The sequence below is a fragment of the Chamaea fasciata genome, unplaced genomic scaffold (assembly GCF_029207755.1).
Source record: "Chamaea fasciata isolate MVZ Bird 193981 ecotype frontalis unplaced genomic scaffold, bChaFas1.0.hap1 SCAF_12, whole genome shotgun sequence".
Taxonomy (NCBI): domain Eukaryota; kingdom Metazoa; phylum Chordata; class Aves; order Passeriformes; family Sylviidae; genus Chamaea; species Chamaea fasciata.
In genome coordinates this window covers 13,594,774-13,621,225 of record NW_027094097.1, presented here as the reverse complement: position 1 = coordinate 13,621,225, position 26,452 = coordinate 13,594,774, and the positions used below count along the sequence as shown (strand labels likewise).

General features: G+C 43.4%; 1 protein-coding gene across 1 annotated transcript; it reads left to right on the top strand.

The window, feature by feature from the left end:
• The first annotated feature begins 22,111 nt into the window (after positions 1–22,111).
• HSBP1 (heat shock factor binding protein 1) lies at positions 22,112–25,830 on the top strand. Its single transcript, XM_066194698.1, has 4 exons — positions 22,112–22,210; positions 22,671–22,737; positions 23,424–23,543; positions 24,466–25,830. The coding sequence occupies exons 1-3, from the start codon at positions 22,166–22,168 to the stop codon at positions 23,540–23,542; spliced, it is 231 nt and encodes a 76-aa protein (XP_066050795.1). The 5' UTR covers positions 22,112–22,165; the 3' UTR covers position 23,543; positions 24,466–25,830.
• Positions 25,831–26,452: the final 622 nt, after the last annotated feature.

Below are 26,452 nucleotides of genomic sequence, written 5' to 3'. Positions count from 1 at the left end.
CCCCGTGTAAATTCCAAAACACAACCCAAGAATGTGCTGAATCACGGAGTTAAACAAACAAACAAAGCACCAGTGCCTGACAGGCACGTGAGTGTTTGCACTTCCAGCAGAATCTGGACCATCACTCGTATTTCTGATTTTAACTTAAATCTCCTCTAATAGCTGGGTCTGGGCTCACACAGAAAAAAAAAAAATCCTGCATGATTCATTGCGTTACAGCGGAGAGAAAAATATGTCAGGAGGAACATTTAGTGCCGGTGTAACTCAAGCGAGTAACAAATTCAGAACAAGCAGTTACAATTAGCAGATACTGCTGTTGCCAGGATCATATCATTATCTAACCAGATTTAATTAAAAGAGCAGTTCAGCTACCTAGCACCCAGCTTCTGTGACTTCAAAGCCTTCTCCCGGGATCTAAATCCTGGAAACAGCAGAGGAGCAGCACCCACCACCCAGGGGAACCACCTTGCGGAGCCCTCACCAATGAATTACATCTCTTTTGAAGCTTCTAATTACTGCTCTGACACAGCAACACCTTCTGTTGTTGTAGGAACCTGCAAAAAACCCTCACTGTGTTGCTTTTTGGGGGAAATCAGGAATATATCCTGCTCTGCAACCCAGCTGTGGACACCAGTCCTGTGAGAACACAACACAGGACCCTTCCACTTGGTCTGACCTGGACACAAAACACAGAGAATGGCTTTTGATCAGGGGCTAAATACAGACTTTCTGTGATGTTGATATCCCGCCGAGGGGTTGAGACCTTTGTTCTGGCCCAATTCTCATTTCCTCAGGGGTTCTGCAGATTGTTCCAGGTCTCTCTGCAGCCCTGGTACCCTCAGCTGTCCTCCCGCTGTTTCTCCTCTGTGACTTTCACCAGCTCCACTGGTAGAGAAGCATTACAGAAGATGGACCTGTTATTTCCTCAGTAATTAACTTCCTTTAATTTCACAGGTTCGGTATTTTATTATTTCAGCCTACTATTAAAACTCCTGAAATTTGCTTTTCACCTGTCGTTGCATCCAGCCTCTAACATTCATAACATAAAGTTACCAGGTTGATTAAGTCACAAATTCATTGAGGGAGCAGTGTTTTATTTTAGGAGCAAATTGCAAAAGAATTCAGGGAGTGGACTGCATATGCCAGGCATTAATTGTAGCAGAACTATTTAAAACTTGCACTGGTCAACGATTTTATTTCAAACACACCCAAACACTGTTGTGCAGTTATTTTGATCAATTAAGCACATCTGCTGACAGAAATTACACTCAGCATGTCCCTTCTGGTGTCTTTCCCCATGAAAGATTTTCTCCATCTTTTTTTTTTTTTTTTTTTTTTTTTTTTTTTTTTTTTTTTTTTCTTTTGGTCCAGAAAATTATTTTAATACATTGCAGTAATCTATAAATAACGATGAAAACCTAGAAGGTCAAGGAGAGGGAGAAGTACAGCACATTCCCAGTTTTTACTTCCACAAGTAATAAATTATTACCCACATGTTGAAGTTGTAACTGATAAAAGGCTGATATAAAAATCATGTTTCCTAAATGCCACTGGGTTTCTGCATGGTGAAATGACGATATTCCAGCACATTTTACTGAAAGAATTGAATTCCCCAAAGTTTAGTATTCCTGTAGTTCTCTTATTCCAGGGAAATGCTCACAGAGAGGGGAAGAGCCAAACCCAAAGCTTGTGCACTGTAAGAAAGACCTGCAAATTTTTGCAATCAGAAAAGCATCACAGGAACTCGCAAAAATCCAAGCCTGGATTATCAGCACTAAGCAAAAGTGCTAAAGGAGCATTTTAGCAGATTATTACAGCAGATCCAGCAAGAGGGATAAAAATCAACTCAGATTTCATTATTTTCATACTCAATTCCTGCCATAACTGTAAAAATCAAGCAGATATCTAAAAGGGAAGAGATCTAGAAAACCCTTCAGGTGTTTCTCCTCTGAAAATTAAATCCTGTTATACCATCAGTAATAAAACATAATCATCCTGAAACAACTCTTAATGAAAAGCTCTAGTGCTTCATACCTGGCAAATTTTGTGTTAAAAAGTCATTTAGAACTTAATATATTAGCACAGAGCTCCAGACATGCATATAATTAAGCCATAATGTCCTCCAAAATTTCTTTCTTTCCGGTTCTAATGTTCAACCAGACATTAACCAGTTAGACGAGCCAAGAGGTTTTGTTTCAGCTTCTTCAAAATAATTTCAGCTTTCAAGAGATTGTTCTCAGTAAGGACAAATGGAGCCATGCAGAATTTCCCTGCTGCCTGAAACTCACGCAGATGAGGAACGATTAATGTTGGACTTGCAGGGCAGTGAAGCCTCTGTGAGAATCCAAGGATGTTTCACTTTATTTCAGATAAAATACAGGAGCAGGATGTTCCACCCTTTGGTTTTAACTCTGCATCCAGGCCCACATCCCTCCCCAGACAGACAGGACACAGAGTAAACCCTGCCCTAGTTCTGTGGCTTCTCTTGTTTTCACCTGCCCACATCAGGAATTGTTCCTTTGCTCTACAGAGCTAAAGAAATTTCTTATTAAAATTCGTCACCTTAAAGGTACTTGGGTAAGAAATGCTAAAGATAATTGGGTTGCACTCATGAATAAAGAATATTAATAAAACTGAGAAAGTGCTTTTATGTTCTTCAACCAACAGCTCTTGTTCTGCCCTTTAAAAGTGTGTTACACCCTCCTTTAAGGAAGTAGCCATTAAAATTTTCTAATTAAGTTTCATTTGCAAATCCCTGGTTTTGAACAGAGCAACAAAGCAGGTAAGAATCAGCAGTTTATGCCTCGAGGATCTGATTTTCCAAATCATTTGTGTTTTCATTGGTCTGATGTTTTACTTTCACCTGACTCTCCCGAAGGTTTCTGAGCTGCCTGGTTCCGCACAAAATTAGTCAGAGCTCCTCCACCTCTGAGAGATTCTTACATGAGAATTTCACAAAAATCAGCTCAGCTCAAAGACAACAAACTCCAGGAAGTGTCAAAGTTTCTGAGAGACAAAAAGCTATGAGCTCAAGATTAAAGAAAAAAAATTATTACACAGTTCAGCAAAGATTAATCAATACACTCCTCCAGCACAATTGCTATGATTTTTAGAGGATATTTTTAGGAAAGAGAGGGTGAAACCCTGCACTTCATCTGTAATTCCAAGCCAGATCCAAGGGTTCATACCTTGAATGAGGCTGGCAGGATTTAGAGCAGTCATTTCCAGAGCTGATCAAGATAACACTATCAGCTCATTAGGGTGTGAGTATGCATGCTTAAACAAATTAAACTCATTTCTTGCCGATAAAGAGATATCTGAGGAAAAATGAAGGTCAAAGAGATTTATCCCATAAGGGATTCAGAGTTTGAGAAATGTAGAACTCCAGAAACAATGCATTTCTGAATAAAACTGTAACAAGGGTCCATTTCTCTGTGTTATTACACAAGTGGCATTAAAAGAAAGCCCAACCCAAAACAATAAAAATACACAGAAATGAATCTTTAGAGCAAGGATATTGAAGAGAACACTACACAGAGGAAAAATAAGTTTCAAATTATCTCCCTAAAGAGCAAAAAATATGTCAGTAGACAAATTTGCTGGGCTTTAATCCTATTTCTCGAAATAAGAGCAAAGTAAAGGTCCATTTTTGCAGGTCCTGGGATAATTCCTGTGCTAAGTGCTTCCAGCTTTTTGAAAGTCTACGGAGCTTCAATCACCTGGTGCACTGGAATCTCTAAAAAGTAAAACTAAATATTATGATAAGGCAGTTAAATTTTATTGCCTGACTATACTTCATTTTATTGAAGTAACACAGATCCTGACAGATGTTCCTCCCTGCCTGCCTCTATCTCAGTGTGGGACAGAAGAGACAGAAAGAAAAGCAGCCCAGATGTGGTGTAAATCTGTGCCCTCCCAAAATCCAGCGGCTCAGTCCAGCTCAGCACCGTGCAGCAGGAGGCTGTGAGCACTTTGACATCACTGCTCTGTGTTCACTGCTGTCCTCATCCTCCCCAGAGGGATTCTGAAATGTCAAAAAATTCAATCAGGAATCTTTTACCACTGAGATCAACGCTCCAGGCTCACAAGTTTTGTTGGGCTGGGAGTCCTGCAAACTGCTCCCAAGGTTTGCAAACCCAGACACAACCTCAAGCCTTCGCATTCCATTTTTTATCTTTATTCCTACCACAGCACAGCGTAGTTTGACAAACCATACTGACTGCCTGTGTCTAATGATTATACAGAACACTTCCAAACACCTGCATTTCCAAAAGGGAGGGAATTTCACAAGGTCTCCAAAGATTTCCAGGATAGCTGATTCTGGTGGGAAAGAGGAATTAAAAAACCCCCATGGAATTCCTGATTTGTTCTGTTGCCAACAAAGAAAAGGGTCCACCAAAGGGCCCTCAACAGCAAAGAATATCCTAACCTGTAAACTGTTAGGCAATATTTGTGTCCCTGTTCATGAAACAGAATATATTCCATTTGTAACTACAAGGAGGGGCTGAACCTGCAGCTCAAGGGCACGTTCATTTTGAGAGAGAAATTGGCACAGACAGAGCTGTTTGCTGGCTCAGCTCTGGCTAAAAAGCACCACCGAGGACTGAAAATATTTATGTGATCTTCCTGTTTTATTCAGAGAGTAAGAAAACACAGCCAAAAAAGTCCTGGACCTGCACGCTGAACGAGGCAGATACAGCATTCATTTCTCATAACTGCTTTTGTGCTGAATAATCAAGCTTGTAATAGTTTGGGAAGTTTTCCCCTTGTAAAACGTGGTGGGTAAGTCAAGTGGCTTCTAAGCTGAACACTCTGCACTGGGCTTAACTCTGCCAAATTCTGTACAAGGAAATTTTCCCGAGGTCCTGTGTTTCCATGCAGGGAAGCAGGTCTAGGGGGGTGTTTTTCCTCGTGGGGGAAAATGAGGAAAACATTTTCCTAATGGAAAAAACAATCTTCTAATGTTTTTTTCCTCGTGAAACCTGTGGGTTTGCCCATAAGAAATTACAACAATTTCTAGCTCATGGCTTTCCACAGATATAATTTCCTTCCTTCCTTCCTTCCTTCCTTCCTTCCTTCCTTCCTTCCTTCCTTCCTTCCTTCCTTCCTTCCTTCCTTCCTTCCTTCCTTCCTTCCTTCCTTCCTTCCTTCCTTCCTTCCTTCCTTCCTTCCTTCCTTCCTTCCTTCCTTCCTTCCTTCCTTCCTTCCTTCCTTCCTTCCTTCCTTCCTTCCTTCCTTCCTTCCTTCCTTCCTTCCTTCCTTCCTTCCTTCCTTCCTTCCTTCCTTCCTCCCTCCCTCCCTCCCTCCCTCCCTCCCTCCCAGCTGTGCTGCATGGGGCCCATCTATTTTTTCTTCACTGGCTGTAGGGGTATCAGTAATTCCAGAGTTCCAAAGCAGGCTCTTTCCAAGCTGGCACATCCCCAGCTGTGACCTGCAGTTGCACTTTTTGAAACCTCTGTGCCCTGGCCTTGGCCCCCCTCCAGGCCAGACCCTCGGTGACTTTTACTGACTGAAGGAAATTACTGAGGAAGTGTCTGATCACCAGATGCTCCAAATGTCCCTGTGAGCACAGCTGAATCTGCAGGAACAGTGCCTTGGGGCTGAGCCAAAATTAAGACATCAGTGCTGAGGATTTTCTCCTGCTCCTCCAGCCTCTCAAGGAGCTGAAGCACACATGGATGGATGTTTTGCTCCCTCTCTAGAGGTTGTGATTCAGCTCTCTTACACAGATCTGAGCCCAAAACTGGGGCCAAACAGGACCCACAGTCAGGTCACTGTGAGGGTCCCCTTCTTGTTTCACATCTTGTCTGTTTTGTTAACATTTGGACGACCAGATCAGAGTCCACTTAACCTGACAAGAAGATCTCTCTGGCCTATGAAACCCCATAGCAGAGTGTGAGCACTCTGCTTCTGAATTAGACTGGTTTGGGTGGGAAGGGATCTTCAAAATCATCCAGTCCAACCCCCTGCCATGGGCAAGGACACCTTCCACTATCCCAGGGCTCTCCAAGCCTTGTCCAGCCTGGCCTTGGACACTTCCAAAGATCCAGGGGCAGCCACAGCTTCTCTGGGCACCCTGTGCCAGGGCTCAGCACCCTCACAGGGGAGAATTTATTCCTTAAGCCCAACCTAAATCTCCCCTCTGATGTTTAAAGCCATTCCTCCTTGTCCTGTCATTACATTCTGCTTTCCAACAACATTTCCAACAAATGCAACTTGTGCTTTTCTAGTTTCCTCCTCAGTCACCAACTGGATTCCTCTGGTCATCGAAATGCTCAGGTTTGCACCAGAATCACCTCGAGATCTTTGCTGTGCCTTTATCTTCAGTTCTCCACTCCTGTAATCTCCTTTCACCTGAGCTTTGCTCAGCATGGTCCCCAGCAGAAGCCAGAACAAATCTCTGAGCTCCTTTGCATGACAAAGTAGCAGAAGCCACATAAACCTGAGCACATTTCCGAGCTCAGCAGTGCATTGCACTCATTCCTAACTAGAGACATCGTTCACCAGGCTCGAGATTTTACAGGTGCTCAGGCTCTGAGAGCTGTGAAATGAACAATAAAAGACTTTGGGTAGCTTAGCATGAAGGCAAAATTGCAAACTAATGTTAATTTTTATTCAGGTTTACCCAGAGGGCAGGAATGAATCCTACTGTTAAGGGATGAAAAATAAAAATGTTTAAGATTTGAATCACAGGGACCTACAAGGAGTCCAGCTCTGAAGTGAATGGGGATCAAACCCACATCCTTGGCATTTTTATCACCACGCTGTAACAAACTGAGCTTATCTCAGAGCCAGATAGGTTTATTCCATTTCTTACCCACAGAACACCAAATGCCTGCAGTGTTTGCCTTTAGCTGCAGGTGCAGGGGTTAATTCCCAGATGGATACTAGAATCTGGGGGGAAAACTCATCACCCAAAGCATGGTTTGCCCCAATACATGCCCTGCTCAAGCTACCACCCGAGGGGCATCAGGCACATTAATTAGCCCAGGGTTCCTGTTGGACAAAAAAGTTGTAAATAGGGTTGGAAGGAACGGGAATTGTGTTCAGCTACTGACATAAGGAAATGGGGCAGCTCTCAGCACACTGGACCTCAGGCCTGCTTTTCCTCTACATTCAGATCGTTCAAGCCTAAGTTAATTAAAGCCCTCAGTGTCTCATGGCAGAGACAACTTGTATGCAGTGTTTCCTTCCAGCACTCAGGAGTACCTGAAACCCTCAGTCAACAAATACTGCAAGAGAAACTGGTTCTAACTTTAAAGATTGAAAGAGAAAACCCAGCTCATTTCCTCCAGCCTGAAAAGATGATTTTTTTTTTTTTGCCCTCCTGCCAGCCAGCACAGTGACCCCTCAGCCCCAGGTGTCAGAATTCCCAGTGAAGGCCAAACTTCTCCTAATAATTGATAGTGTTTCCAGTTGTCCTTCACCCCAAACATGATTAATTAACTCAGAGATGTCTCTTCTCTTGTATCTAAGTCTCTGCTAAAGGGAACCAAAAGGCAGAGGGAAAATCTTTAGCTGGCACTCATCCAAACCTCGATCTTTATGTGAAGATAATCTCCTCAGGGAGGAAAAGTGGCACAGTAAATTTCCCAGGACACAGCTCAGCAGCGGAACGCTGCGTTGGGCATACTCGGGGCTTTTTTTTGCCCCTATTTAGAAGAGTCAGGTTTTGTCATACACTTTATACTCCTTTCACACTTCAGAGGCATCAATGGCAGAGAAAGCTCGGGCCCAGCCCTCCTTCACAATGAATTCGCTCTGAAAGCAGCAAATAGACTTGGTTATTGATGCGTGCCTTTCCAGAATGGAAGCTCCAGCTAAGAAAAGCTTCCTGGCAGCTCCCGGTGAAACAAATCACCTCTCTTTTCATGGGTGAGAACAAGTGGACCAAATTACAGAAGCATTAAAAACTAGTCAAGTATTTCATCACCTACACATGCAAATACAATGTGTGCAAGCTGAGAGAAAGGCCAACAAATTACTCCTGAAAAGGTGGGCTGGGAGAAGTTATGAAAGGAATTGATCTTTACACCTCAGCCTTTCCTCTGCAGATAAATCTCTGTTGAAATTAAACCAGATTAAAAATCTAACCACAGAACCAAGGGAGAATTCAAGTCACAATTTTGATCACCACCCCAACCAGGCCTGTAGAATTTTATCTCACATGAAGCTGCTGAAATGACAGAATCGAAGTTTGACCCAGGATTTCTCTTCACTGCTTCTCTGCAGGTCCAGCAGATTTTCCCCTGAGTGTGTTCCCTGTGGAGAGGAAGGGTGTCTGCCCACAGGCCATGCAGGTGGTCAAGGAGACAGAGTGATTTATTATGAACTTTCTCCTCTCAAAACATATTTCCTCACATAATCAGAAAATATTAATGACATTCTGCAGACCGTTTTCTACCTATTCTTTTTTTCTTTTTACGAAACAGATGTTTTTCTACCAAAGACAACAAATGTTGATTTATGTGAAGCAAGATCAGAACTTTAGATATGAACACCACCTGTAATTAACGGGTTTTCTTTCCTTACTTGTTTAATGACGAAGTGGAAGCGTGGACCTTCAGTTTGCTCTAAGAGAATATAAAATAAAACACATTAAGAGCTGGCCATCTATGATGAAGATGCCTGAAATAACTGGGAATATATGATTAGAGAATTCACTGAAAAAAAAAAGAAGAGGAAAACCCCTCCACATTTCTTTTTTTTTTGTGTAAAAGCAGAAAGTTTGGCTTAAGCTTTTAGCTGGCAGCTAAAAGTAAAACACCAATTGTTTCTTAGGCTGAATTATCACTACATGTTTCATAAGGATTAAGTAGTATGTTGTTATTAGAGTAGTCAGTGATTCAGGATGCCAGAAGATTGGAAGATTAAACAAAAGCTAATCTCTAGAAAAGTAGGACGAAATGCTTTGTTTCTTTTTCAGGAAAAAAGGATCCTCAGGGTCTCAAAAGCTGGCTTGGTAAGGTGACATTTTCTTCAACAGCAATATTTTCCTACCTACCTTTTCCAAAATAATTCATTTTCTAAAAACTGTGCGTCCAGAACAGTAGAGATCAAGAAGCACTGGTGTTGTTAATTTTTTGGACAACTTAGTCCAAATAATAATAATAATAATAATAATAATAATAATAATAATAATAATAATAATAATAATTTTATATTGTAATTGCTCTATATTTTTCTATATTTCTATATAAACCAGGCAACTCCCTGGTTGCACTGGTGATCAGAACTGGAAAATGCTTTGTTTGGAGGGGTTTGCAGAGTTTGAAGAGGTGTCCGCAAAACCACTGACAGAATGCTGTGAGAAGTGATAATTTAGCAAGATATTTAGAAAATGTTAAGGTTTTTTATGTGAGAAAGATGGTGAGTGTAGAGCAAACCTCCCAGCACAGTCCTACATCAGGTTTGCCTTTTATTTTTAGCACATTTTCAGCAGCATCTCCCACCAAGTTCTCTATTGCAATATCAATGGCATTCAGGACTGATAAACAGGTAAAAGTGACATTGATAAATCACTTACATATTCTTATATACGAATATTAATCTTAACAATACATTCTTAGCAATATAAAAACCAGAGAAACTCCCACAAAATGCTTAAGGTTTTGGAAGGTGGCTTAGGTTTTGGGCCTTGTAAAGAGATTGAAGTGCTTGAGGAACTTTTGACAGCTATCAACACCAAAGAATCCCAGGAGTTCAGCACTCAACTCATGCAGAAAGTTCTGAAAATGGTCTAAATTACCCTTTGAAATGTCCAAATATCTATAGTAGCTCTGAGAAATGTTTATTATTCTGCTGTACGACCAAGGAATGGCACATATTGAGTAGATCTCTTGCATACATCCATTAAATATTCTCTGCACAGGAAAAATCTTCTCATCCAAGTGCAGGAGACCGACGTGGAATGGGAGCAGCACAAATATCCCAGCCCTTGGAAGCTTTTATCCAGGAGAGAGGGAAGCTTTAAAACATTCACAATTCACATCTGAGTGATGTCTTACTTGGCCCCGAGGCTCCCTGTTCTGCTGAGAGTCCCAATTAAACAGATGCAGCTGCTAAAATTAGGGATCCTAATGGGTCTGCATAGGGCCATTCCTTGGGATCAAAGGCACCTCTGTGGCAGCTGGGAAGGTCACCTGGGAAGCCCAGACCTTTCCCAGGGCGATGTCTGGCCCCAGAGTTTGGCACTGGGTGCTTTGTGCCTCAGGGAAGCTCCGGCAGGGATGCAGTGACCTGTGAGGAGAAGGATGCTGCAGGACTGAGGGTTTAGGGCTGCACAGAACCTCCCCTTCAGCTTCAGAACCAACCTGGACTTCCTGAATTAATTAATTTCCGTATTCCTTGTCAGTTTGGCAGCGCGCAGCTCTCCGTGCCTGGAGCCCGGGTCTCAGCTCAGGCACGTTGCGGTAATCTGCAGGAGAAAAAGCGTTAACGCCGCTTATCCGAAACAAAGCACGTGAAATATTCCCCTCAACGGGATCAACCAAATTCAAACGGTCTTAGAAGTCCTTGTTCCTTTTATCTCTGTCTGGCTTTGCTCTCTATCTCCTGCATATCGCACCTGCTATTGCCTTGTACCTTCCCGAGAAACACGACCCAAATCGGTGCTCAGGGATTTGTAGTTCCAGGTCGGTGTTGAAGCTTCGCTGCACAAAAAATTGAGAGTCTGAGCTGGCTCTAAATTCGGGATACTCCAGGCTAAGGGCTGGTGCGGAATTTTTATTAATCAGCTCGTGTATTCACTTGCTAACTTATCTCCTAAATTCCTCTAGCCATTCCCTGAAAGTGAGAGAAACCGTTCCTCAGTAATGAATGAGGTCTCCAGAATTTCAGATCTCAAGGTACAAAACTATCAAGGCTACAATATTTAACATCTGCCGCGAGTCCTTCACAGCTAATTATCAGCTCTTCTATGGCTCCCGAATGAATTTCTTAGGGAAAGAGAGGCAAGGACGGGCTACATTTGACCTGCAGTGAGACGAGAGAGCTCATGCTGGAAGGGAAATTTGGAAAATGTTTCTCTGGAGCGAGGAACAAAATAAAAAAAGAGAAAAGCTGTGACGAAGAACTTAGCGGACATTCCTGTTTGCAAACAGCCAGTTTGTGGAAGATTAATATATCCTGTAGTCTGAATAAAAATGGCAGAATTGGGGTTTATTTCCATTGGAAAATAACTTTCCTAACAGACCTCAATTCAGGACGTAGATCTGTTCAATTTCACTGCAACATTTTAATTTCAGTGACAGTTCCATTTCAAAATAAAAGACATGAACAGCACCATTTCCAGGGTGTTTGGGCCAAAATGCACCTGCATATGTTTGGCAGACGGGGCTGAGAGTCCTTCCACACACAGCACATCTCAAAACCCACACAGACAGAAACTGTCATTCACATTCACTAGTGGGTGTGCAGGAATTTGTGGGAAAAATCCAAAGAAATAGCTATGACATCCCCAGGTGATGTAAACCAGCAGAACTGCACTGAAATAGACAAAACCAACTTTAGATTTAAGGTGTAACTTCTAAAATGAACTGTGTGAGGTTGTTTTGTGCTGCTTGTTTTGAAGGGACAAGAACCAGGACAAAACCACATCTTCTTTTTCCACAGGCTACAAAACAAACCTCAGGAACTTACAGAAATTATGAAATGATGAAATCATGAAACAGGAATGACTTCCATCCCAGCAGCCGACCTCATTCTGTGATTCAGGTCTGCTTATCTGCCTGCTCACTTATTTGAATTTTCATTGAATATTCATTTAGCTTGACACCAGTTCCGTTGTATTTTATAATTTTTGAGCTCACCCATTCACTTGAATGAAGAAACTGAAGGATTGGCTATTAATGTCAAGGCTTCTGGAGTGATGTAACAAAGTGTTTTGTTAACTAAACACACATCAAGAGTCAGAGTTATGGTGGCAATTCTTAGTCTTCCTGAGACAGCTGGAAATTGGAAGAAGTAGAATCTGGAGAATTTTATGATCCTTTTAGTGAACATAAATTAGATATGAAAAATAATTTTCTGCATACTGATCTACAGTTACTTGAAAATTCAGGCTTGAAAAATAGGGGTAATTCTTTCAGAGGCAGACTGATTGCTCTTTCTCCAGTCAGCTTGGTTCCCATCCATTACAGCTCCGTGGTGGGCACTTCTTTTTTTTACCCTGAAAGCATTGAGGATTTGTGATGCACTTTTGTCTCCCCTCACAGTTAAACGCCACAAGAAGTTTTTTCTGTTTGCATCCTAAGTTGCAGTGGCTGATGGGGATCTGGAAACACACCCAGGAGGAGAGCAATCCATCAGGAATGCCCAGCAGGGCCTGGAGAAGAGGGAAATATCACAGGCAAAAATCAGTGGCACATCCCTCCACCAAAACCCAAACACAATCTTACACAACTGGAAGCTTTTGGAGTAGATCTGACTACTTAAAAAAAACCAAAAACAACCAAACCCAAAACCCAACACCACGCCACACAACTCAGTTATCTGGGCCCCAAATTGTTACTATTTCCACCAATCCCTTGTGTCTTTGGCATTAAAAACCCTGGACTCCTGTTTGTGACTGTTACTCAGGATGAGGTGCATTAACAAGGCTCAGCCTGAAAGGGCATTAGAAATCAAAAGACCTGGATTTTATTCTTTGCCTCTGTCAGAGGTCCCAATAACGGGGTTATTCTGTACTCAGTCTACTAAATGGACACAGAAGGAATTTCAGCTCTCTTGTTGTGGATGATTGATTACTCTAATTTTTTTCCTGAGTAAATATTTCAAGTCCTGGTCTTGATGCTGTAAAATAAATCATGTTATAATTATACCTCGCCAGTGTTTCAGAAGAAAAAAGCACATGGATTTATTATTTCTGATAAACAGCCTTATAGTAAGAGAAACCTGAGCGAGACAAACAGATTTACAGTTTCTATCAATGCATTCCATTCCAGATTAAAATGTCTAAACCCAGAATTTAAACCTGATCTACCTGACTGTGGAAGATTGTCAGGCTTATCTGACCCAGGATCCTGGAGCAGGACTTGTTCCTTTAGAAGGCAGCTGGTTTCAGCCCACCAGTGTGCCCTGAAGCATCCTGTCCACTGTATAAATGGTTATAAATTGCTTTATTTTACATAAGGGAAGTGCAATTTGTAAAGGCAGTGTTTGGAACTCGAGACACTGAATTTGTGCTGTCTGATTTCTGGCTGTCAAGCTAAAAACCTCCCTGTAGAGGAGGGAAGTCAAAGGCTGAGGTTCACTCCAACTCCAGAGCCAGCTTGCCATGACAGGTTGGACACAAAGTGTGCAGCAGAAGAGAAAACCATTTAATGTTTTGTGATAATTCTGTATGTTTGGAGTGGAGAGTGTGATTTCCCTGTAACCCCATCACTGTGCAGCTCCAGCTTTCTCTCCTTTCTTTGGGCACATCCAGTGCACAAATAGGAGCTGGCCTCAGCCAGCTGCAGAAGCAAAACATTGAAATTTGGGATGGCTGAGAGAGCTCAGATAATTTTGATTTGCTGCCCAAGCTGAAGCGTGAAGGCTTGATCCTGAATTCATCCTCAGATTCAAGAGGCAGACAACACTTACCTTGGATTCTTTCCTGTCTACCCAGCTGCTGGAAAATCTGGGCCTTGTTCACCAGCCTTGAGAGATAATAATAATCGTCATCATCATCATCATCATCATCATCATCATCTCTTTGCCCCCTGACCCAGCCAGAACATACCTGTGCCTGGCAGCAACCATGACCCAGACCCATAATGTCACAGCCATCTGAATTTACTGTAATAAATGAGATATTTCAGTAGATTCCTAATGACTTCTGTCAGGAGAGTGTAAAAGGCAGAGACCTGAAAAACCGAAACCACAAACCTCTCTTGCTATTTCAGTGATAATGCTCTGCTGCCTGTTTGCCTGGGTGAGCTGCACAATGTCCAAGCTCTTGCTGCATTTCTGCTCTTCAACACATTTTTAACCATCAGGGCTTGATCTGGGGGACATCCATGGGGAATATCCTCAGAAAGCAAAGGGAACTGGTCTCCATGCTCTGGACAGCAGGCAGTCTCTCAAGGTGGATTATTTTCAGCCTTCCATTCCTTTAAATTATTTTCTCCTTTGAGAAGTTCTGAATTATACACCAGTATCTTTTTTAGCAGCGGAAAAACCTCATTTTAACCACTCTGCTTCCTAATCTCATTGCAAGTGTAGCATTCAAGAATGAAAGGGTCTCATTACTTTAAACTCCTCAGGAGACACTCTGGGCAATGCTGGTTTAAACATCAGATACCAACCTGAGCCACAGACTCTGAACAATAGACTGTGCTAAGTAGGTATGAAAAAGAGACTTAATTTCAAATTACCTCGTTTAAAAAGACACTTCCCATAATCACCAGACTAATTCTTCAAGGACTCAGATCAGTTAAATTCATGTGATCTACCGAGTGTGGTTCCTGCTGTAATTTATTCCCTGCACATTTTGGAGGGATCATTAGACCAGCTCTGTGAGATTTTTACTAACTACTGTTGGTGCTTCAAGAGGGGAAGGGATGGTGAAAACCAGGGGTTTGCAGATATAAAATAATGTGTTTGACCCAACTCAGATTTCTGGAGTAAACACTCCAGAGTTTTGGCTCAGATTGCATCCGGTTTGATAATGCACATGTTGCAAATGAACTTTCACAAAAATAGAGGAAAATGAAGAAAGTCCCAAAACAACTCTTATTTTGAATGCAACTAATTATAAACATCCATGCAGTCATGTACTGGGAGACTGAAGTTTATTCACAGTGGATTGAAAACACAACACAAAACAACCCAAGGAGCACAGTGATGGTGAAGAGCTTTATGAGACGCCCTTGCTCAGAGAGTTCTTCTCTGAATGCCTAATTTCTGAAAAATTCCTGCTCATCCCAGGCTTTTAAAACTCTAATGATCTCTGAAACTGGTGGCTGGCTTCCATATTCAAATGATTCCCCAAATATCGATTCAATTCTCTTCTGTTTGCCTCAAAATTTCCTGTTTTGACCAAAACTGCCAATTTCAGAGCAGCAATGTAGCGATTGGCATCCCCTAAAGCACAAACAGAATTGCTCTGGTGATGGTCAGACTGCTGCAGTTCTCAATTACAAGGCTCTTATGACTCACTGTGGATGCATAATTGGTTAATTAAACTTTCTATACAATTTATCTACACGAATGTAAAGCCAAAATGCTGATTGCCCTGGGAAAGGCTTAAAACTCAGCTTAACATTAAATAGAAAACAAAGGTAAATGACACGGCATCTGAACGGCCAGAAATGCCAAGAAAGAAAAGTTCACTGTGTGGAAAGGGAATTCTACAAGGAGATCTTGTCTTAGAAAGCTTCTGACTCTTCAAGGATGTTATAAAAAGATTTGGTACAAGCCACTGCTAAGCAATTTAGTTTTGTAGAAAAGCCACAGTGAATTGCAAGGGTTCACACAATGGTCAATGGAAGATTAAAATAATGAAATTTTGACCCCACAAGATATTTTTAACCATATGATTGGGATAAAGGAATCCCATTATCTGGTTCCAAATCTGATCTGACTGAGGAAAGCAGCTAAAAACGTTTCAGAGAGTGGATCAGATGCTGTCAATAAAGACCTCACTGACTGGGGAAAAAACATCCAGAGGGCAGAAATCCATCCCTTGGCCTTTGCAACAGGTCAGAATAAAATAGTTAGGGGGACACAGGAACTCCTACATGCATGGAAGGATGGGAAATAGATGGAGATCCCTAATGAATCCCATAATGACTTCCTGAGAACGTGGCATCCTGTAAAAGCACTGGAACCCACGAGGATGAAGAACACGTTTAGCAACAACCAGCAACAGAATCATGTGGGATAAATAATAAATGCCACATCCTGCGAGCAATCAGACATTCAGAAGTCTCCTTTTCCCGTGTGGGAGCCATTAACATCATCCACAATTCCAAATGGCTTCGCCCAAAGGGAATTTTGGAGCTGTGGCTGCCACACAGACCAGTCCTACTGACTGCAGAGGATTCCCAGGTGGGACACAGAGGTTTTCCTGCCCAGATCAGTTTTCAGGAACACTTATGACCAAAAAGCTTCAAGATGGATGACTCTGAGGCCCATAATACTCAGCGCAGTTTTCCAACTGAGTAAAGACTCCTTCTACAGAGAGTCCCATTAAACAGAAAATCCTTGTCCCAAGCTAATGTCTTTTTTTCTATGGAAATCAGACTCTTAATAACAAAAAAAATAGGTAATAACAATAAAAGAGTTTTAACAAAAAAGGGGTTTTATGATAACAGGTTTCTGGTTCACATCCCAGGCTACTCAAATGCTAGAGGAAAAGGACTTCTCCACAAATCCCATCTGTACCCTCAATGTTTAAAAGACAAAGCAGAGCTGTGCTTACTGAGGAAAGGGAATTTCATGACAAGCCCCAGAACTATTTCTGCTCTCTCGACAGAGACAGTCTGGGGCATCATCTCATGGTTCTTGTTTTCCCTGCTCTGTTAGTAAAGCCCCAGCGTTAACCCTGCCACACGAATGACTTCCATTTAGCTCCGCATTTCAGACAGGACTCATCACCTCGCTTACACATCCTTGGCCAGCACGGACGGAATATCTTCCTTTTCAGTGCGCACGGTGAAGTCTGCAGCCGGCAGCATTGATCATTCCATTATCACTCTGTTATACTTAATTTCCTCTTCATCTTTCAAGTCAAACTCCATCCCAGACCACATCAATAGTGCTGGCAACACCCTGATGGATTGCCCTGGCTCTGGCGTGCTGCAGGTACAGTGCAAAATTGCTTTTGTGTTGCCCCAGCACCACCGAGCGCTCCTAAACTTTTCAGAGCAGAAAATTAACAGGTGCATTGTGATTTTTTAAGCGCCCTGATGTGACTTTGCAACGAGCATTTAACCAGTGCACCAGACAATTTAACAAAGCACCAGAACTCTGCAAATTCGGGGATTCTGACATGAGCAAAAAGTAGGTTTAGCACCCACCTGGGCAGCTCCTGCCTCGGTTTTTTGGTACTTTGTTTGGGCTTTTAAATGATAATATAACGTACACTGCACTTGTACTAATAGAGTGTTACGGTACTAACGATTCTCACGCTTTTTACATTGACACAAAACTCAAGGTTTTAAAGTTCTTGTACGTGGGACAAAAGCTGTTTGCTCTCGGTTATAGTCTCTGTGTCGTTTATGTCTCTGTGCTTGTTTTTCTGTTCTTGGAGTTGACAGCATGCTTGATGTGCTTTACGTTCTTTGTTATATTTTGTTCTGTATTTGTAGAAACATAAAAAAGCCCTTTGCTTTAGGTTGATAAAGTGTACTTTCAGTTTGTCTTAATTCTAGATTTCTGATTTAAAAAAAAAACTGATTTCCTTTTAATTTTCTTTAGATGTACTGATGTAAAATTGCACTTAAAGATATATCTGCTGACAGGTGGCTGCGATCAGTATCTGCGACTGCTACTGATAAGAAGCTTACACAGACTACCGATACTGACTTTTTAAAGTGCTCTTGATGTGACTTTGCAACGAGCATGTAACTGGTGCACCAGGCAGTGTGACAAAGAACTCGGCAAATTCAGGGACTCTGGCATGAGCGAAAAGCAGCTTTAGCACCCACCTGGGCAGCTCCTGCCTCGGTTTTGTGCCTCGGTCCTCTCCTCTCCTCTCCTCTCCTCTCCTCTCCTCTCCTCTCCTCTCCTCTCCTCTCCTCTCCTCTCCTCTCCTCTCCTCTCCTCTCCTCTCCTCTCCTCTCCTCTCCTCTCCTCTCCTCTCCTCTCCTCTCCTCTCCTCTCCTCTCCTCTCCTCTCCTCTCCTCTCCTCTCCTCTCCTCTCCTCTCCTCTCCTCTCCTCTCCTCTCCTCTCCTCTCCTCTCCTCTCCTCTCCTCTCCTCTCCTCTCCTCTCCTCTCCTCTCCTCTCCTCTCCTCTCCTCTCCTCTCCTCTCCTCTCCTCTCCTCTCCTCTCCTCTCCTCTCCTCTCCTCTCCATAGAAATTACAATTCTGAACACTAGTGGACATTAGGGATTATAAGAAATGCAAATTTAAAAATTAAGTAAGTCTCATCTGCCCATTTTTTTTCCTGAGACCCAAAGATTCTTTGAGGCAGGCTGTTCACAGCCAGGATGTCTTCAGCAACTTGATTTCAGAGTTCACCAAAATGCAAACTGTCCTGCACTAAGAGCAGCCCATGGCAGTGCAGCTCTGCAGGCAGAGCAGAGGCTGAGCAGCAGGGGAGAAGCACAACCTGGTGACTCTTCCTTCTCCTGCTGTGGGAAGTTTTTGTGGTCATTTATTCACAGTGGGGTTGAAAACACGACCCAGGAGGGACAGTGATGGTGAACAGCTTCAGGAGATGCCCTTGCTCAAGGCTGAGCTCCTCTCTGAATGCCTAATTTCTGAAAAAAATATTCTGACAACAGGGATTACCTGCAGATGCTGATTTCAAATCTGCACTGCAATCTGCAAGACAGTGGCAAACGACTTCCAAGAATATTCCACAAGTGCCTTGCCACCAGAGCAGAACTTTCACTTGCAAACTGTAATGGTGAAACAAGCCCTTTTTATTGCCATTATTTTAACTCCTTTTATAACATTTTAACTAATTTTCTTACACAATTTTCTAATTGTGTAGTAGTTCAGTTTGACTAATTTTATTACCACAATAATTGTGGCATTACTCAAATGGATAGATGTAAAAATGCAATGGCCAAAGTGCTGAGAGAACTCCATCCCCCATTTAACACCCCAATGCACCATTTTGGTGCCTGCCTTTTCTTAACTGGCCTATCCCCATACCAGGAAATAAATTAACAAAGAATTTTTTTTTTTTTTTTATTTTTTTTTTTTTTCCTGGCAAAGTCAAACCAGTCATTTGCAGCAATAATTCCAGGTGCTTTGAGTCTCCTCCTCTGTGAGCTCCCCAAACCCTGCTGGTGGAGGTCTGAAGGGATAATTAAGAATCTGTCATTATCCTGCACGAGGTTCATGTCAACAGCCAATATGGTCACGAGTATGGGAAGTGCAGGGGAACAGCCACCAGCTTGAGCTGGAGCTTTACTCATGGCTGGCTGAAAAACAAAATCACAGAGTGCACAAAGAACACATTGACAACTGTGTTGTTGATTCACAAGCATCCACCACGTTGTTTCCAGGATTGTTTTCCACCTCCAATTTATTTTCCAAATGGGATTCCTCTCGGTTGCCATCATTCCCTTATTTATGTGGCTGTCTTTTTGACCCTGCTCAAGTTGTGTGTTTTGACATTTGAAAGCAGGAAACTGGTAATGTATTAACCTTAACTCTTCCCTTGGCACTCCTGCATGCCACACACCGTTTCTGAAGCAATACAGAGCTTGAAACTTTTCAGCCTCAGACCAGGGAAATGAAAGATGAGCTCCATGTCCCTTGCAGGTTATGCTCCTAATGGATTCGTTCTACAGCTTAAAATGCACTAAAAACCTTTCTAAGCTAGAGTAACCAGAACTATGAGAGTTGTGAATTTTCCTGCCATGCAATTAGGGTTATAGTTTAATTTAATTTCTTGTTAAACCTGCTGGGTGTTTCATCCCAGTGGGCTGTTGGCTGTGTGATCCTTTCAATACCCTGCTTGGCACAGGCACAGAACTAGACACAACTGCAGTCCTGCAAGGAGATGATAGCAGCAGTCCTGCCCACACTTTGATGGCTGGGTATTGTATATTTTTTGTGCATTTTACTGCACAAAGTATGGCATCCCAGAACTGGAAATAATCATGTACTACCAATGCAGTCTAAAACCAAGCAGTGTTTTAAGGGCCAAGAAGAGCTATGTTCTCTCACAAGCGTAATTCTCATTCATCACATGCTCCAAACATCTTTTAACAGTTCATAACACCAGGAAAGAACCAGTTCTTTTCAGTACTAGCCACTCACTGATATCAGGGGAAAATAGATGAGGGAGATAAAACCAGATCTTCCTCATATCTGGCAAGGGAACAGCCCTACAGCATATTCCTAGCACTGCGTCAGGGATAAAACAACACACTGCATGCAGGATGAGGAGCTGGAGCTTCCCCATAGGAAATGCTTGCTTAGGAACAGAAGCAGAAGAAATTTGGATCCGTGGTCATCTTTTCACAGGCATGAATTAGGAGATTTCCCTGCACACTGAGAGTCTTTATCTTAAGTCCACTGTTAGGACTGACCTGCTGTTAAATTCACATGAGGAAACCTCGCTGCATTGTGCTGGACAGAGGCAGCACTGACACAACCTGACACTGAGCCTGAAATTAAATAATGAGGTGTGGTAGCCAAAAAAGATAACAGGCTTTTCTTGAGTCTGTGCAGGTAGGAGCAAGAAAGGTGTTTTACAGCACACCTGGGGCAGAGACTGAAATGCTCTGCAGGGCTGGTCACATGGAAAGGGACATGGAAATCCCAGGAAAAGCTGGATGAGCAGAGCCTGGAGTGATTGAATTTCACCTGACACGCCGCAAGCACCCACGGAACCAAGTGAATAATTGAGCAGGGAGCTGCTCCGTGCCAAGCAAACAGGTTGTAAAGCAGCTCTGCTCAGAATCCAGGGAAGCAGCTGTCTGGAGCCCAGGCACAGCAGAGTATTTATTTCTTCGTGCTGGATTGCCAACCACATGGCTCAAAATCAGCAAAAGGATGATGAGAGTGGGGGTTTGTGGTTGTTTTTTTGGTTTTTTTTTGGTTGTTGTTGTTGTTGTTCTTGTTGTTGTTGTCCATCGTGAAAATCTCTTTAAGCACGTGGAAACTACCAGCATCCCTTTTGAGGCTGCTAAATGCAAAGCAGCCTGGGCTCAAGCAGGTACATTGGTGCTGCAAACAGGGGAACATCACAATCTCTCCACAGCAGATGAGCCAACTGCAGATTTTCATGTGCTGAGAGTTTGGGCATAAAATGAGGTCATTCTAATGAGCAATTTGGGAAGGTAAAAATGTAAAAATGTAGACCCTTATCAGCCTGGAATCTGCAGTTAGGAACCCTTTCCTTTCCCATCATGACACTCAACAAACAAACGCTGGTTTTATTCACTCCTCAGCTGGGTGGATTTTGCAAAAGAGCTCAGCATTGATCTAAATTGTGACCTGGGGAGTTAAACACCGGGTTCAGGCAGAGCAGGAATGGGCTGTCAGTGCTGCAGTGTTGCAGATTTACACATTTTTGCAAAGCCTTTGGAATTGCCCGTTATTCAGAGTGTGTAATTGTCCCCTTTTCCTGGCCAGGTTTTCTTGCTGGCTTCCATGGGTGTCCATTTGTTTTCCAGATGGCGCCTCTTTATGGTGCCTTCCTCCTGGTTTTATAGAGCTGGCGTTGGAAGGACACGTCTCAAATTTCCATTTGGAAAAAATAATTTCAACCGTCCTTAATTTCAGTCTGAAATTCGTAGTTCTAAATTCGTGATTGATTCGCCAAACTTCTTTTAACTCAATAACAGAGGGGGAACAAACATCTCAGTGGAGCAGGCACTAAGAAGAATTACCTATTCTCCTCCACACACGAAGGATTTATAACCAAATCATCCAGCTTTGTCTATTCAAAACAGCAGAAATGCCAACGGATTCTAAAAGAAATATACTCATGAAATGTCATCCTTTAAATTTCCATCTAATTCTGGGTAGATTGTTAACATTCAAAAGATAAGAGCTACCTAAGCTTAACCACTCATCCCGAAGAAAGCAAGAAATGAAGGAACGTTTCAATACTGTTGATTAAAAAAAAATAACAAAACTGGGATTTTTTTTTTTTGGTGGAAAGAAATGAAGACTTTGGGAACCAAATTGCACACGGAGACAACACCTGTAGTTTAAAAAAAAAAAAAAAGTATAATCCTTAAAGCAGAGAAGATTTTTACATAGAATGAATTAACACCACGTTCCTGGTGTTACCAGCACCACCCTCCAACCAACGGAGCTAATAACCAATAGAAGGCTAATTAATAAGAGAACTTATTAATTCCACCACGCAACTTTCAGCCGAAATGTATAACCAGTGAAAAGCCTCAATAATTGTGCCGGATTTGTGGAGTACCGGGGGATGAAGGGAAGAACTACATCTCCCACAATGCCGCGGGGGGAGGGCGCTTCCGGGAGGCGCCGGAAGTGGCGAGGTGCGGCCCGGAAGTGGAGCCGCCGCCGTAGCCACCATGGCCGAGACCGACCCCAAGAGCGTCCAGGACTTGACGGCCGTGGTGAGGCGCCGAGGGCCGGGCGGGCCGGGAACGGGCGGCAGGGGCTTGGCAGAGGGAGGAGGGGAGGGAAAACCTCTTTCCTGGATGGGCTCTGGAGCAGCCTGGTCCGCGGAAGGGGTCGCTGCCTATGGCAGGGGGTGGGAGGAGATGGTCCCTTCATCCCAGAGCGTTCCGTGACACCCAGAAAAGTTTCCCGGTGTGATTAACAGGAACATGGGAGCTGCTGTCCTGGGTTTGGTCCTGGTTGGGGAACACGGGCGGTTTCTAGGTCTTACAAATGTTTCCTGTGAGCCTCAGCTCACCTCTTTATACGCATACTTAAGTACCGTTTTTACCTGTAGATATAATTATACTGCAGAGGTTTGAGCTTAGCAGCGAAGGAACAGTGTTTGTATTGCATCAGATTGGGTAAGAGCCTCTGAAGGAAACAAAACATTTCTTTTTACTCCTTTTCTATCAGGTGCAGACATTGCTCCAGCAAATGCAGGACAAGTTTCAAACCATGTCGGACCAAATAATTGGAAGAAATATCCTTTTCCAAACTCAGATGGGTGCGGGGTTACAAGTGTCACAAAGTCTGTTTGCCAGTGGGGTTTGTGAGATAAATTTGAAGTGACCATAGATGTTTGATCAAAGCTGTAATGGTAGAGATGGTTAAACCAAGGCAGTGTTGCCCACTTGTAGAGGAATGTTATCCACTTCCAGAAGGAAAGGGAGGATGTGGAGCTGCTGGGGAGAGTCCAGAGGAGGCACCAGGATGAGCAGGGAGATAGAGCAGCTCTGCTGGGAGGAAAGGCTGGGAGAGCTGGGAATGCTCAGCCTGGAAAAGAGAAGCTTCAGCGTGACCCAGTTGTGGCCTGAAGGGAGCCCACAGGAAGGATGGAATGGGGGACTGCTTATAAGAGTGACAGGACGGGGGGGAGGGGTTCAGACTGAAAGGGAGCAGGGTTAGGTGGGATATTAGGAAGAAATCCTTCCCTGTGAGGGTGGGGAGGTGCCCAGAGAAGCTGTGGCTGTTTTCAGATTTTTGGGAGTGTGCAACACCAGGCTGGACGGGGCTTGGACTGGGAGAGTGCCAGGTGTCCCTGCCGTGGCAGGGGTGGGCTGAGAACGGCTGTGAGGTCCCTGCCGTGTCCCCCAGAGCCCGGGCAGGGCTGGAGCAGTGTCCCCTCAGTATCCCCTCGGTGTCCCCCCTGTCCTTGACTCCCTGCAGTCGATGACATGAGCTGCCGCATCGACGACCTGGAGCGGAACATCGCCGACCTCATGATGCAGGCGGGCGTGGAGGAGCTCGAGGGGGAGAACAAGACCCCAGCTCCCAACAAGGGTTAAAGTAAAATCATCTTCCCTTCCTGGCCTTGCAACAAACCCCTGGGGAGGGTTGGAGTGACTGGCTTCAGCAGAGAGGGAGCTTTTCCTTGGTTTGTCGGGGGGGCGTGAGGGGGGGAGTTGTGCAGAGAGGAATTGTGTAGGGAGAGAATTGTGCTGGGGAGAGAGAAAGAGCATGGCCAGGGGAGGGAACAGAGCTGGAGCACCAGGAGCTGCTGGGGGGCCTCAGCCTGGAGAAAAGGAGGCTCGGGGGGGACCTTGTGGCTCTGCACAAGTCCCTGACAGGAGGAGACAGCCGGGGGGGGTCGGGCTCTGCTCGCAGGGAACAGGGACAGGAGGAGGGGAACGGCCTCAGGCTGGGCCAGGGGAGGCTCAGGGTGGACTCCAGCAGGAATTTCCCCATGGAAAAGGGGGGGTCAGGCTTTGGAACAGAGTGCCCAGGGAAGCAGTGGAGCCCCAGGGGCTGCTGAGGAGTAACTGTCCCTCAGCTGTAAATTCCTCCTGTGTGTAACCCTGGAGCCTGCAGGGAGTAGTGACTCCCACACAGCTGCCAGGCTGCAGGTGCTGCCTGTGTGGGAGGACACTCGGGCATGAGGCAATCCATGTCCCAGGGCACTGCTCCCTGGAGAAAGAGATGTACTGAGAGGTAAATTATATTGTTATTGTTATATTATATGTTCTTCCAGCATTTCTGATTGCTAACTTGCCCCTGCATTACAGTGGGCCTGTGTGTTTGGAACAGATAGATTCTTGCTTGTTAAGGTGTCTTATTTTTGTGTTACCTTGTTTAAAGTACAAATTGTTGCTGGCTTCATTGCCCTCAGTGTCATTTCCATTAGCCTGAACCCCAGAAATGAAAACCTCTGATGAGCATGATTCTCTTTAATTCTCACTAATCTCCACTCTTTCTGTTTTCCCCCCAACAGGTTGCCAACAACTCAAGATGAATCATGGAAGATGATTTCTTTTTTTTTTCTACAAATCCTTGGAATTAAAGAATGGCTTTTTGCAACTCCAGTGTGTGAAAGCATTTTTATATTGTTACAGAGCTTGCATTCCTGATGTACATTGTATAGTCGGGGTAGGGTAGTTTCTATTTTGATCTGTGTACTGTAATTTCACTTTTTTGAATTCTTGTTACGAGGATCACTTGGTTGTGTTATTAAAACACAAGATCTTACGGATCTCAACTCCTGGGTGTATTTTTTTGTGGAGTCACTTTTTTCTCTTTCCTGTACTTTTTCTAGGTGTTTCATGTTTGATAGCTCAGCATTTAGTGGCTCCCACCAAATGGGAATCTTGCCTTGTCCTACGTGAGTTTGTGGAGTGAAGCACAAGATTGAAACGTAATTAATTGCATTAATTGTAGCTCTGAGCATCAGGCACTCTCTAGTCGAGGATTGTGTTGTCTTTCATACATGTAATAAAGGTGATTTTTGGAAACAAGAGACACTGAACATCAAAATCATCTCTCCTACTCCTGAGCTGTGTGTTCCTGGAGCATAAACCAGAAATGCAGATTTACCACGAGAGACATCTGAGCAACCACTGCCACCCCATGCAGACAAGGAACTGTTAACTGGGAACAATCTCACTGTGGGATTGCAGGTTTTTAACCCTCTGCTTTGACACTTTGGCATTTGATCAATAACTGGGGTTGGTGCTGGACAGAGCAGGGATGGGACTGTGGGAATGTCTGTTTTCAGTGGCTTTTCAGTGGGAGTCTCTGCCTTGTTGGACGCAGTTTGCCAACAAAGCAGTGGTAAATGAGGAACAAAAAAGGAGAGACTCCAGGTCGATTTTTAAAGCCTTGCTTCTCTTGGAATAACAACTTCAATACATTTGACTTAGAGAAGTGTTTGTTTTTCTAACCACATCCCCATCTCTGGGCCTGCAGTATGGATTTATTACATTTTGGCCATGGAAGGTGTATTTGGGAGAGTCTGTACCGTGTCACTTGTGAGGAAAAATGACCAGTGTCAGCTGTTCCTGACAATCATTGCAATGCTCCTCCAGCTTCAAATGCGAATTTCAGCAAGCACTAGTGGCAGGCAGCAGTTGCAGGTGGGCCACACTTCAACTGCTCCTTAAATGCCACCAAATCAGCACCTGAGTGCTGTGAAGGCAATATGACAGGTCATTTTTCCCAAACTCACTGTAATAAAAGCTCATAATAACGGGAATTTTGTGAACATGAGAAATGTATTGATATATATACTTGTAATACCAGCCTTGGGCCCTTTGTAATGTCGTTTCAAAAAAATCTAAATAAACTGTTAGGTGGTAACAAATAGTCAGGTCGTGTGTGTTAAAGCACAATCTAGCATAAGAATATAATTATGGGGGAGATTATATTTAGTTGTGAGTTATAAGAAGACTTTTAGCACAGCTGCTGCTCACAGAATACAGTCTGAAAATCCAGGTGTGCTCTGTGTAATAAAAAGGTGATGTTTCGTGCCCTGTCAGATCTGGACTTTAGCTGCTAATTAGAATATAGCAAAGTATATTCAAGTGGATAATAATTTTGTATGATGTTTACACATGTACTTTCTCTTCTTATAAATGATGTATCATGTTATAAATCCTCACGTGGCTGTGTTCCTCCCAGGGCACAATTGGCCACTGCTGAATTTGCCTGCACCTTCCCCTGTGCAGCAGCAGCGTCCTTGCTTTCCTCAAGTTTATTCTGGCAGAATAACTTCCAGAAAGACGATTTCAGCTTTAAGAAGCAGCTGCATTTTTCCAATCAGTGGAAAGATCCCAATTGTTGTTCAGCAGGGATATTTTTCCCCTCATAAATGTAAAAGTTCACTGATTTTAATTGCTCTTCCCTGCACCTACAGAATTCCAGCATCCAGGTACCTACAAATTGTAGATGCTCTTTCACAAAAATCTGCATTAGGAACAGTAAAT

Excerpts from the sequence above, each read along its gene's own strand:
- HSBP1 (XM_066194698.1), top strand. The coding sequence starts at position 22,166 with ATGGCCGAGACCGACCCCAAGAGCGTCCAGGACTTGACGGCCGTG. Across the intron at positions 22,211-22,670 it reads TCCAGGACTTGACGGCCGTG|GTGCAGACATTGCTCCAGCA; the intron begins GTGAGGCGCCGA and ends CTTTTCTATCAG. Across the intron at positions 22,738-23,423 it reads GGACCAAATAATTGGAAGAA|TCGATGACATGAGCTGCCGC; the intron begins ATATCCTTTTCC and ends GACTCCCTGCAG.